Source organism: Schistocerca americana, chromosome 6, assembly GCF_021461395.2.
Source record: "Schistocerca americana isolate TAMUIC-IGC-003095 chromosome 6, iqSchAmer2.1, whole genome shotgun sequence".
Classification (NCBI taxonomy): Eukaryota; Metazoa; Arthropoda; class Insecta; order Orthoptera; family Acrididae; genus Schistocerca; species Schistocerca americana.
Window position 1 is genome coordinate 633,868,604 of NC_060124.1, and position 12,844 is coordinate 633,881,447.

General features: G+C 40.1%; 1 protein-coding gene across 1 annotated transcript in view; it reads left to right on the forward strand.

Moving 5' to 3' along the window:
- Window positions 1-12,844, forward strand: part of LOC124620353 (molybdenum cofactor biosynthesis protein 1-like) — a 64,684-nt gene that overhangs the window by 39,549 nt on the left and 12,291 nt on the right. Inside the window, exon 6 of the mRNA XM_047147025.1 lies at window positions 2,915-3,000. Coding sequence (XP_047002981.1) covers window positions 2,915-3,000 — 86 coding nt within the window. The remainder of the gene's footprint in view (window positions 1-2,914; window positions 3,001-12,844) is intronic.

The following is a 12,844-nucleotide window of genomic DNA, read 5'->3' on the forward strand; positions in this document are numbered from 1 at the left end:
CGTGTGTGCGAGTGTATACCTGTCCTTTTTTCCCCTTAAGGTAAGTCTTTCCACTCCCGGGATTGGAATGACTCCTTACCCTCTCCCTTAAAACCCACTTCCTTTCGTCTTCCCCTCTCCTTCCCTCTTTCCTGATGAGGCAACAGTTTGTTGCGAAAGCTTGAATTTTGTGTGTATGTTTGTGTTTGTTTGTGTGTCTATCGACCTGCCAGCGCTTTCGTTCGGTAAGTCACCTCATCTTTATTTTTATATATAGAAGTTTATTATTTTATTTACCGGTCTTGCAGTTTCCTTGATTTCTTGCAAAGTACAGTACAATGAAAACCTACCATATTGCATAACAAGTAGATGAGTATAAACTTCAGAATAGCATCATCGCCATTAAATGACCTATGTTTTCTTTACTAACAAGAGAAGGGACAGAAGCAATAAACACAAAATCAGAACTGCTTTTGCTTGATTACAGCAGGGACAATAATTTTTAACATCTACATTTACAACAGATCATATTTACAAAATGTTTTCGAAATTTGCTCTGTTTGCTCAAATGAAAGTATTGCACTGCTCAATCATTCATTTACACTCAACCCCGACTGCTGCACATGCTGTGGGGTGTGTCATCTGGTTATGTCATATGTTCAGTGTTTCTCACCAATTTTTGGGGTATTTTGAAATGTACAAAAAGGAAAATAAAGAAAGTTATCACATTTTGCTGCACATTACCTGCGTCACAGAAAAATAATGTATACAAATCTTCTCAGATTTGCCACTGAATAACTTTGTCCAAGCCTCACAATATTTCACCAACACAACTGTTCATCATCTTCAGGTAGTGGTGGGTCCTGTCATCACTGCTGCAAGATGTGGCTGGTGATATTCGCACAGCAGAATTGAAATTTGTCAGGCTAGAAGCAGGAGTACGAATGTGTGGACAGGCACTCCCAGTTGGATGTAAATGCCATTCATAGTAGCCTTCTGCTTATGTGTTGTGGGCAATGACTGCACTTCTGGACACTCGTGTGGTTAAGAGCTGAATTAACTCTCTGCAAGGTACGGCATCAGGTCATACATCGGAGGATCTGGTTTCTACTGTTTTAATTTCATGGCAGTCAGTGCTGGATTCTGGGCAGTGCTTAGTCAAAATTCCATATTCCTGTTGGTAAGATTGCCCACCGTATGGATACATGCCTCATTCTTAAAAACACAGTCCTAGAGTGATGATGCTGAGGATAAAATTTCAGTCCTCTTGGGAAACGTGTGGTGCCCTGTATTCAGGCAGTGCTCTGCTACCATTAATTTACTGGGTGGCATTTTTGTCAGCGCTGTTGAACACAGTGTTCTTGCACAATGTGAGGTGTCTGCCCTATATAAGGTTTCCCATAATGGCATCAGATCTTATATATGATCTGTGTTTTCTAAGGTCAAGATTGTCTTTAACTGAACACAAACAATTCCTTAGTTTTGCTGGTAGACGAAAAACACACTTGATTCTGTTTCTCTTAGCGATTCTTTTAATTTTGAAAACATGCCACTGAAATATGGCAAGAAAGCCATTTGCAGTGCTTGTCTAAGTATCTTCATTTACATCCCTACACTGAACTTGCTTTGCTCAGAACACATTGCAAATCTGTTTACAAGAATAAACATTCTGCTGGAACACTGTTCTTAGGTGTTACAGTTCACCAGGCAGACTGTCGGTATCTGAAATCACGTGTGCTCTATGTGCCAGGGAGTGTAAGACACTACCACATTGTGCAGGGTGACGGCAACTTTTGGACCTCAAATATAACTCTGCGTGTATCAGTTTGCAGTAGAGACTAAGCCCCAGTGCTATGTCAGCTTTTCTTCTAACCGTGACATCCAGGAATGGTAAGCTGCTATCTTTTTGTACTTCCACAGTGAACTGAATATTCAGGTGGAGCGAGTGCAAATGCTGCAGGGACATAGGTAGTGTCTGTATTATGTGGGCCACACCACAAATGTCTCTTCAGCAATCTGCCAGAAGGAGGAATGTTGGATATTTACTAAGGGAAATAGAGGATCTCCCATGGGAACACTGTCCACTTGATTAAAGTAGTTGGTGTTACATAAGAAATAGGATGAGGTATGCACATGTTTAAACAGCATCACAATTTCTTTCTCAAACTTGCTGCTAATAACCTCTAATGAGGGCTGCAGGGGCACTTTTGTAAGTAATGATATAACATTTGAGCTAACTAAAAGATCTGAAAGTTCTAGTTTAAGCATCTTCAGGTATTCTATGAAATCCTCTGAATTCTAAATATGATGGTCATAGTCATCCACATGATAAATTTCAAAGCTGTCACGTGGAAATTGCCAGTTGCATCTTGCAGCAGTGATGGTGGAAATCACCACCACCTGAAGATGCCAAAACGTTGTGTCACTGAAATATTGAGGGAGGGACTTGCATAATGTTATCTGGTGGGGAACCCAAAGTGTTTTTGCAACAGATCTATTAGGCAAGCCTGAAAAGTCGCATATACTCCAAGCAGTAAGTACCTGTTATAAAATGGTCACATTAGTGAGCTTGGCAATTAATTAAGAGTTTATCAATAAATTTGGCTTCATTTTGCAAGAAATTGTGCTGTGTTCCAGTACTCCCTCTTCAACAAAACTAATGTCAGTTTCTGCTCCACCTCTTCAGCCCGAGATCCTATGTATACTCTTGAGCATTTGTGTAAGATACCTGTTTATTTATAAAAATAAAAGTAACTTCTATCATGACTTTCCCATTCTTGTCCAGTGGGTTTGTTATCCTGCTGTTGCCTACTGCAGACTACAAGATTACTGTTGAAGATTTCTGCAAAGTTTTTCTTCCTTTTTAGTGTACCAACATTTCACTGTGTGGTAATTGCCTGGTACTGTTTAACGGGTGTTTTAACTGTTGTTTCAGAGATGCAATACGAAGCAAATGCAGTGAGGATGACTTGCTTGCCATGATTGGGGCAGCAGTGAGAAGAAAGAAGAAACAACATGGAGGTAAGATACATTACAGCAAATGTAACTCTGTAGATAGAAAGAAAATTTCTGCTTAACAAGTCATAGCAAACATAAGAGCAAAATAGAATGAAAAGCAACAGTGATAGAACCTGTGTTTTTTGTGTAAACTTGGATTTAATTTTTTATTTAGTATTCATTCTGATTAATGCCCATTGGTCAACAGTATATTTCAGCCCTAGAATTTGGTTCTGCAAGGTCCACCAGATAACCATATATGGCTGTTGTAACTCCTTTATTGGACTTCAGAAGTTTTCCAGCAACAAATCTTTTTTTTTTCTTTCTTTCTTTCTTCTTTTTTCTTTTTTTAAAAAAAAGCTAAAATGCAGAAAACATCATAAAGCAAACACTCACAGAAAAGCATCAGTGTCCTTGAAACAATGGAAACTCCAGTAGGAATATCAACAATGTTGGAAAAGACAGATTACTACTTACTGATGAAGGCTGTGGCTGAAAGCTTTATGTAAGTGTCTTTTAATTCTTCCCATCTGCAGCCTAAGGTATCTTCTTTATGGTAAGTAACAGTCTGTCTTTTCCTTCATTATTCATTAGTGTTCTTTTTTTTTATTGCTGTTTAGCAAGCATCGTGTGGTATATAAGGGATGTGAATAGCGTCAGATGTTGAATCATCACTCTGGAGGATATGAAGGTGCTGCATATTGGTGTGAGACAGCATTATCTGATGAGAGTTTGAAAGAAACCTCATTGTGGATGTCCATTTGGTCCCCTGGTTAAACCTTGCAACATCTGTATTTTTGGAGTATTTGGATCTGACAGTGGCCTGATGTTGGAAAGTAAGGGCTTACTCATCATCAGTGTTCCAGTTGACTACATCAGACCACTACAAGGGAGCATCACTGTGTAGTGTACTGAGTACATTGTAACCTGTTCACGTCTGTGACTGCCATTTGAGAACAAGTACAGTAAACTCTCGTGCAGCTACACTTTTGGCTAGCTAGATTGACACTTGACAAGTTTCAATTTGCGTGCACCTGGAGCCAAGCATTTGCTGGTGTTTTTTGGCAATCTACTGCTAATCAGTGCACTGGTGCGTGTCAAAAGTCCAAGTATCGTCAATTCGTGCGTGTGTTGGTTGAAGCTCTAGTGCGTTTCTTATTCGTATTGCATGGTTTCATGCCACTGCCATCTATTGGAACTCCTTGGAAGCACAGTACATACAGTATTGTTCTATGGAGCGCAACGTAGGCCTGTCGAAACTGACAATTAGAGTGCGCCGCCTAACTCTTTCCACTTGTTGTCGGTACATCAAAGCTGAGTGTTTAACAGTGAACGTACAACACCCTGTTGTGTTGCCACGTGGGCTTGGGTAGAACAGAGGAAATGGCATAGATGTATCGAATGCTTTCATTTGATGGCTGCCACAGCCTGGTTTCAAAAATCAAAAGTTTGTCTAGTGCATCTCGAGTGTTGTCAAGTTGTGCATTTGTGTGTTTCTGATTTGAGGTTTTGTGCTCCCACTATGTGCCTTAAAGTGTCCAGAGATAAAAGGGGCCAAAAACCATAAAGGACTCAGTTGAGTGTCTGTAAAAAGAACACTGAACGTGACTACGGGCACGTAACATAAAATGAATGTGATCTTGTTGGAAAAAGAGCATCACACTTTGCAGAGAATTGATGCTGGTGAGCCACCCACAAAAGTTGCTGCAGAGTAGGAGTACAATTACTGATCGGAAGACAAATCGATCAGGAATTGAAAAATTTTTGTTCCATCCAAGCATTGGGCAGCGCAGTGAAATCTTGAAAAACAATGAGAAAAGGTTCACATCCTCAGTTAGAAGAGGCATTATTTTTGTGGCACGAATAAATAAGAGCCAAAGGTGTGTCAGTTTCAGGTCCTCTAATTTGTCAAAATGAGCTAATGAGCTGATAGAAGGAAAGATGCAAGAATTCCTCGGAAGTAATGGCTGGCAGGATCATTTCAAGAAGCAGCATGGCATCCATGAAATTGCCATCAGTGCCAAATCATTATCTGGGGATGAAGCTGCTATGCTGATTTTAAGAAGAAACTGCACACAATCATTGACAAAGGAGGTTATACTGACAATCAACTTTACAAATGTGATGAAACTGGGTTGAATTACAAAATGCTGCCAACGAAAACCCTTGCCTCTAAAGAAGAAGAAATGGCTTCCAGATACAAAAAAATCAAAGAAAGATTTACTGTCCTCACTTGCAGTAATGCCACTGGCAATCATAAACTGTGTCTTACTTTAATTGTCAAATCCAAAACACCAAGAGCATTTAGACACCAACCAACCAGCTTTCCCACTGAGGTACACGAATCAGTCTTAAGGCATGTATGAACAGTGCCGTGCCATCTTCAGAGAGTGGTTCCAGGCAGAGTTTGTTTCAGCTGTAGTAAATTACATGGAAGGAAAAGGACTTCCTTGAAAAGCGCTACTTCTTGTGGACAATGCTCCTTCTCACCCAGGTGATCTGCAAGATGGGGATATCAAAGTTGTATTTCTTCCACAAAATGTCACATCTCTATGTCAACCGATGGACCAAGGTATTCTTGAGGCGATGGAAAAACATTACAGACACAAGATGCTGGAATACTTAATAGGTGTGATTGATGCTGCAGATGATTTTGTGGAAGCTCTTAAAGAAATTGATGTTTTAAGTGTCATTCATTGATTGCTGAAGCTTGGAATCTAGTTCCTCCAGTTCCTCTTGTTAGGTCTTGGAAAAAACTCTTAGATCGTAAGGCAACCTAAGTGGTGGGAAGGAGGAGACAACACCGAAACTCAAGCTGACATAATTTTGGTGAATTTACTGGAGAAGCTGGTTGTAAAGACACACACTTCGAAGACATTGAAGAGTGGATGGAAAATGGCATTTTTTCATGTGACTGAGGATGAAATCGTCCAAATTGTGACCGATCATAAAGCGTTAGAAGACTATGTTTCTGATGATGAATCAGAGAAAAATATTCCTCACACATTCTGTTACGAAGTGATCCAAACTGCCCTGGAGTACATCAGCCAACAGGAGGAGACGATTTATCCTGAAATAGTTTGATTTCAACGTTGGAGATGTATTGTTGCAGCAATAGTTTCTCAAGCAAAAAAAAAAAAGAAAAAAAGGCATTCGTGACTTCGTTACCAAAAAATAAACTCTAATGAAGCATCCTAGAACTTCTATGTCCATAACTTAAAAAGTTTTTTTTTTTTTTTTTTTTTTTTTTTTTTTTTTTACTTTTCTTGAAAGTTCCTCTGGACAGACTTTTCGTTCCTTTGAGTAATCTCTAGATTTGTTTCATAATTTTGTTCAGTAGTTTATTTTTTATTCGAAAGAGTAGATAATAAAATTAAAACTCCTGTTTTTTCCTGCTGCCAAATAAGGGAGATTTTTTCTGTAAGAATCCAAAATAAATGAGCTTTGTTATACAGCATTTAAAAACTTTGAGTTTTCAATCATAGTTTGGTGCCTTTTTAACATGTCAACACAATTTTTTCAGTAAAAAAGTGTAGGGTTATTTGCAACCATATCAGTAATGTTTTACATACCCTACGCACGTTTTACGATCGTATTTCGCAATATTGACGCAATTTGGAGTGTTCACATGTGAAAACAGGGGGACTTTGATTTATCTGGAATTTTCGTTATCGGAACTGACCACCGTCCTGATCATTTCGGATAAACAGGAGTTCACTGTAATAGTCTCCTTGCAACATGCTGTGTCATACAGCTAGGAGCAGCCAGACTATGGAATTGCCGTCCTGCGCATAGGCTGCCATTAACACCCAAGCAAATGACTGCATGTGAAGTGGTGCCATGATCAAGAAGTACGGACTGCTAATGAATGGCGTCACATTATGTTCACTGATGAGTCCCAGTCCTGCACTGCTCCAAATGACTATCGTGGAGAAGTTTGACAGTGACCCGGGGAGATGGGGAGAGGTCCCATTCTTCCACATTTTGGGGGGGGGGGGGGGGGGGGTGGGTCACAAAGGAGTCCCATGGTGTGGGGAGCCATTGGGTATGACTTCAGGTCACGGCTTGTAATGGCCGTGGGAACTCTGATGGTACAGCAGTGTGTAATAGTATTGTGGTGCTATTTTTCAACAGGCCGGTGCTTGTCCACATGTAGTATGTGTCTCTTTAAATTGTCTGTGTGATGTTGATACACTCCTGTGGCCAGCAAAATCCCCATATCTGTCCCCGATATAACATTATGGGACCAACATGGACGTCAACTCCATCCCACTGCCTGTATCCATGATTGCAATGTCCAGTTACAACAGTTGTGGATCACCTTTCTCAGGAGGGTATGCAGCAGCTTTACGACATCCTCCCGCACTGTCCAGGCCAGACAGGGTGCATTGCTGTATTGATAAGTGGGCTCAAACTGATAAGTTCTGTGTAAATTTGACTCTGTTTTGTTATCACTGAAATAACATCACATACCCTCTAAATTAGCTATGTTTCAATTTGTTTTCTCCCCACCTTCTGAGTGTCTCACTTTTTTTCAAGCAGTGTAATTTAAGACAGACATAAGAATATGAAAATGGGATGGCATATCACATTGCTATTCAACTATGCCCCTAAGAAAATTGTAAGATAATGGAGAAGTGCAGGTGTACTATTACACTGACTAGAACGTAAACTTAAAGATAGAATTATATTGTGTACCCTATACCGATGACATAATACTAATTGACAAAGACATCACTGATATGCTAAAGCAATTTGAAATATTAAGGGAGCAAGCTAGGAAAATTGGACTACTAATTTCACCTGGAGAAAAAATTCTTGGCTGATACCAAAATGGCACTGGGTGAACTTATATAGGCAATGACATAGTATTCGGTGTTAAATAGTTTAAATAATTTGGTGAAAAAGACCACTGAACATCATAATGAAAAGAAGGCCATAGAATCCAGACTTCAGAAAGTACAAACTGTCTCTCAGTTAACTAAAAGTATTTTTCCTGGAACTCTAAAATCTAACATTGTACAACAGTGATCAAATTAGAATTTCTTTATGCATGAGAGAGACTCTTTGTCCAACACAAGACATGAAAACAGCAAACTGAATTAGAAGAATGTAAAATTGTAGTAAAAATCTTAGGTCCAAGAATAAATGATGGGATACATCACACAGAACCCAGTGTGAAATCTCCAGGCAAATTCCTAAAAGCTCTTGTTACAATGTGTCTCCAAGGAATCCAACTTGTGGGACATACAGAAAGAATGTATCCAAACAGGCAGCTCATTGGATTCCCACATACTTGAAAAATAAGATCCTACTGATGAAAACAAACAGGAAGAGACCTTAAGAAATTGGAATCACCACATTTACAGTATTCTGATGTAGTGATGAGTCACACAGAGTGCAGTTTCGCAGTAGCTTGATCGATGCTTGTACTTGTGTATGTAGTATATGCAAGTGTGTACAGCGTCTCTTCTGGTGTACTCACGATATGCTAATTTAGTGGCCGAGCAGTAAACCGGATCCCTACTCGGTTCCAGTGTGCTGTGCTAATTATTCTTCTTCACTTGACATTTATGCTTGGAGCTGCAAGAGAGGCCATTTTCCAGATAATGCCACAAAAACAACAAATTCTCAGATATCAGTTTAACTTACACGCTTCAACATCATAGACAACATTTCACATTAATATGTTGCAGAACACTAGATTAGTGTTAAAATTGCCAGAGTAAACATTGTTCTCCATGTGACAGATTGTCAAAAGATGTCCAAAATCGATAAATTTTATATCTCTGCACAGAGAAGCAGCTGGTTGCTCATTGTCATCTGTGGTGCTAATCAATGGGTCGAGCTCGTTGCTGGCACAGCGCCACCTCAGAGTAAGTGGCCCCTCATCCCAGCAGGTGTCGATGTTTAAACACCCGTATAGTTCCCAAGACTTACTGCGTCTGTGGATAACTCCATCTCTGCACAGAACTTCCCACATTTCCCACACAGTGGGCCCTCGTGTCTCTTACACACAATAAATCTTCAAACTTATTTCATTGGCTAAGTTAAATTTCGAGTGTGATGTGCTATTTCGTAAAAAATAGCAAAAGGTAGACATGGATGTTATTGTGACTCTTTCCTAAGGCAACATTTGTGTATTACACTTGTAGAAGTGCACTGCAACATAAAACAGTAGACCGTAAGTTCAAACAATGGAAACTCCAGGTTGGAATATCAGCAGTGTAGGAAAAGATAGAGTGCTAATTACCATAAAGATGGCACGTTAAAATGCAGACAGGCACAGTTAAGACACTTACACATAAGCTTTTGGCCACAACCTTCATCAGAAAAAGAAATAGAAATACACACCATTCATTCACACAAGCAAGCACACCTCACACACACATGACCGCCAACTCCGACAGCTCAGACCAGAATGCTAGTCTGTAAGTTTGCTACACAATAAAATAATTATTCTGAGCTACAAGAAAAATGGATTCAAAGAACTAAACAGCTTGAAGAAAAAAAAGGGAAGCTCCCTGAAGCAACGTAGTTTCATGAGTGTGCATACCAGTGGTAAATTATGAGAGTCGCAACTCTCTGAAATGGATACAAAGGCCACCAGATTGCATTAGCTTTGTTTGTGTCTCGGATTGTTACCAAGAATGGTAGGAGCTATAAGAGATGTGAAGAGTGTAAGATGTTGAGTGATCCCTGTGAAGGACACAGATGCCCTGTACTTCTGTGAGTCAGCATTATCAGCACGCAACAAAATTTGAAGGGGCCTAATTGGGTGTCTCCATTTGCCAGGCTGATTGAATTATGCAATATGCAGATTTGTGAGTCATTCAGATGTGGTAGTGGCCCCATGTTGGACTGCTTGGGAACGTAAGGGTGGTGTGCTTGTCAGCAAGCTTCCGGTTTACCGTGTCTGACGAGCCCATGGGAGAATTGCTGTAATGTACGCCGAGCACATAGTAACCCTTTCACACCTGCACCTGTCATGTGACCAGCAGTGAGACATTCTGCAAGACCCGCGATGACAGTTGTCAGTGAGTATGACAACGACATAGGGAGAGGGCGTGTGGGGCAGCATCGGATATGACTTCAGGTCACTCTGACAGCACAGCAGTATGTCATGGACATCCTACATCCTCATTTGCTACCTCCATGTCCAACGGAGTTACAAGAGACAGACCAGTGAAAACATATCCAGTTGTTGACTCACAAAACGGTTTTGAGCTGTGACGCATGTAGTCTTAAGTGAATCATTCATACAAAAAGAAAAGAAGAAGAAGCTAAAGTCAGAATGTGAAAAAATTGGAGAATGGAATAGATATTTGAAAACTTCACACTTGAAACTCCCAGTTTTCCTATTGTGAAAGTGCCTTTGTGACCATATGCATTTCACTGACAATAAACTTTTTTTTCCCCCTGGGTCTTGGCTCCATATTTTTTCATCCAGTTGAGTCAGAATACTTGCATAGTATTTGTGAGGTATTGTTTCAGTCTTGCAAGCTAATCTAAAATACAATCCCTTTTGCATCCTAGAAAACAATGACCACTCTTTCTCTCCGATTAAGTCACCTTGGCTATTTTTGTGCAACTGCTGTTTCATTTCATCCACGGGAACAGATTGGTGCATAGAATCAGTTGTGTGTCAGATTGTCCCAAATTGTTTTTCACATTAGGTTGTAGTCAGGCTTCAACAGACATGCCACTCACTTTCTGGTATGGCCACGGCATCAAATGTTTTGCTCATCTTTTTAATTACTGATCTTGCAATATCACACTGTGTTCTTTCTCAGCATTTTCATATTTGATTGTAATTCTAGGAAGTTGTTCATGAGTCATCTTACAGAGACATATGCTACATATGAATTCAGCCACCCATTCCTTAACTGTTGACTATGAAGGAACTCCCCCCATGAACCATGGACCTTGCCATTGGTGGGGAGGCTTGCGTGCCTCAGCGAGACAGATGGCCGTACCGTAGGTGCAACCACAACGGAGGGGTATCTGTTGAGAGGCCAGACAAACATGTGGTTCCTGAAGAGGGGCAGCAGCCTTTTCAGTAGTTGCAGGGGCAACAGTCTGGATGATTGACTGATCTGGCCTTGTAACATTAACCAAAACGGCCTTGCTGTGCTGGTACTGCGAACGGCTGAAAGCAAGGGGAAACTACAGCCGTAATTTTTCCCGAGTACATGCAGCTCTACAACTTGACTAGAAGAAGAGATCGGTTGGTAGGACATGTTTTGAGGCATCAAGGGATCACAAATTTAGCATTGGAGGGCAGCGTGGAGGGTAAAAATCGTAGAGGGAGACCAAGAGATGAATACACTAAGCAGATTCAGAAGGATGTAGGTTGCAGTAGGTACTGGGAGATGAAGAAGCTTGCACAGGATAGAGTAGCATGGAGAGCTGCATCAAACCAGTCTCAAGACTGAAGACCACAACAACAACAACATGAAGGAACTGACTCCTAATAAGTAAGATGATGCCTGTAGAAAAGTACAACAAAACAGTAATCTCAAAAAAGGACAGGATAGACAGTACATTCTGTAGGACATATTAAAAGTGATTGGTAAAAGAGACTTGGTGTGTTAAATGCAGCTTTTGGTTACATGATAATTGAATTGGATAGATAAACAATCTACTTGCTAAGTGGCGGCAGAACACACACATAAAAGAAGATTATAATTAGGCAAGCTTTCAGAGCCAGTAGCTCATTCTTCAGGCAGAAGGGTTGAAGTGGAAGGAAGAGGGGTGAAGGATAGGTCTAGGAAAAATTGTAGATTTTGAGAAAGTTACCCAGAACTGCAGATCAGGGGAGACTTTCCAGATGGGATGAGAAGGAAAGACTGATTCCACATCTACATACATACTCCACTAGCCACCATATGGTGCATGGCAGAAGGTACCCTGTCTCACTACAATAGTCTGAATAAAATTACTTGATAGTTGACATCAATCACTTGCCGCAACAATGTTGCCACATTGGCTACCAGCTACCGTTTGGTTACAGGTGACAGCAAACAAGCGGCTCACTTCACAAATTATGTTAAACGTTTAACACAGAGCAATTTTTCTAGTGGCTGGTGCAAGGTATGTCAGAAATGTTGGATACTCTGTCGACTATTGATTTAAAGTGACCAGTGACTGAACTGGGGAAGACGACCCGTTTTGTATCCCTGACTGTAAACTTGTGTCCTAACCCAGCCGAGAAAATTGTGGTCAACAGTCTGCAGCAGTACTAACATCATGATCGCTTTGTTCATGGCGATTAAAGCTAACGCTTAAGGGTAAACTCAAGACAACAAAAACTCAATTTCAGGGCTGAAAGCAAATTAAAATTTCTCCGTTTCATTTGTTACCTGTAACTATCCTTACTCTAGCTGCACATGCTGCCATGTTAGAAACAAGTGAACAGTCCATGTGGGCACTTGTTCGTGGATTATAGATGACTGAGGCAGATTCCAAATGAAGAAATAGTGACAGGAAGAAAAATAAGACCAAATAGAACAGTCAAAACAATGATGAAAAATGATGCAGCAAAGTATTAAAAATAAAAAAATACATTTAAACCAATTAATTGAATGAAAATAATAATCACACTCTTTTGGTTCGATTTAGAAATAAAAATTTTGCTACATTGATGAGATTCAAACCTACGACATGCTACACATTAGATTAATCTGCCAACCATTGTGCTATGCCACAGCACTGCATGAAGTATTTATATATGTGAATGTAGTGACCCAGTTGCAACTATGAACTGCAACCTTAAAAATTTCAGTTTCACACAATGTAGTGAAAAGCTTATCTAATGTAAGATGATCTCTGTGAATATGATAACTATATGTATGATACTGAATTACAC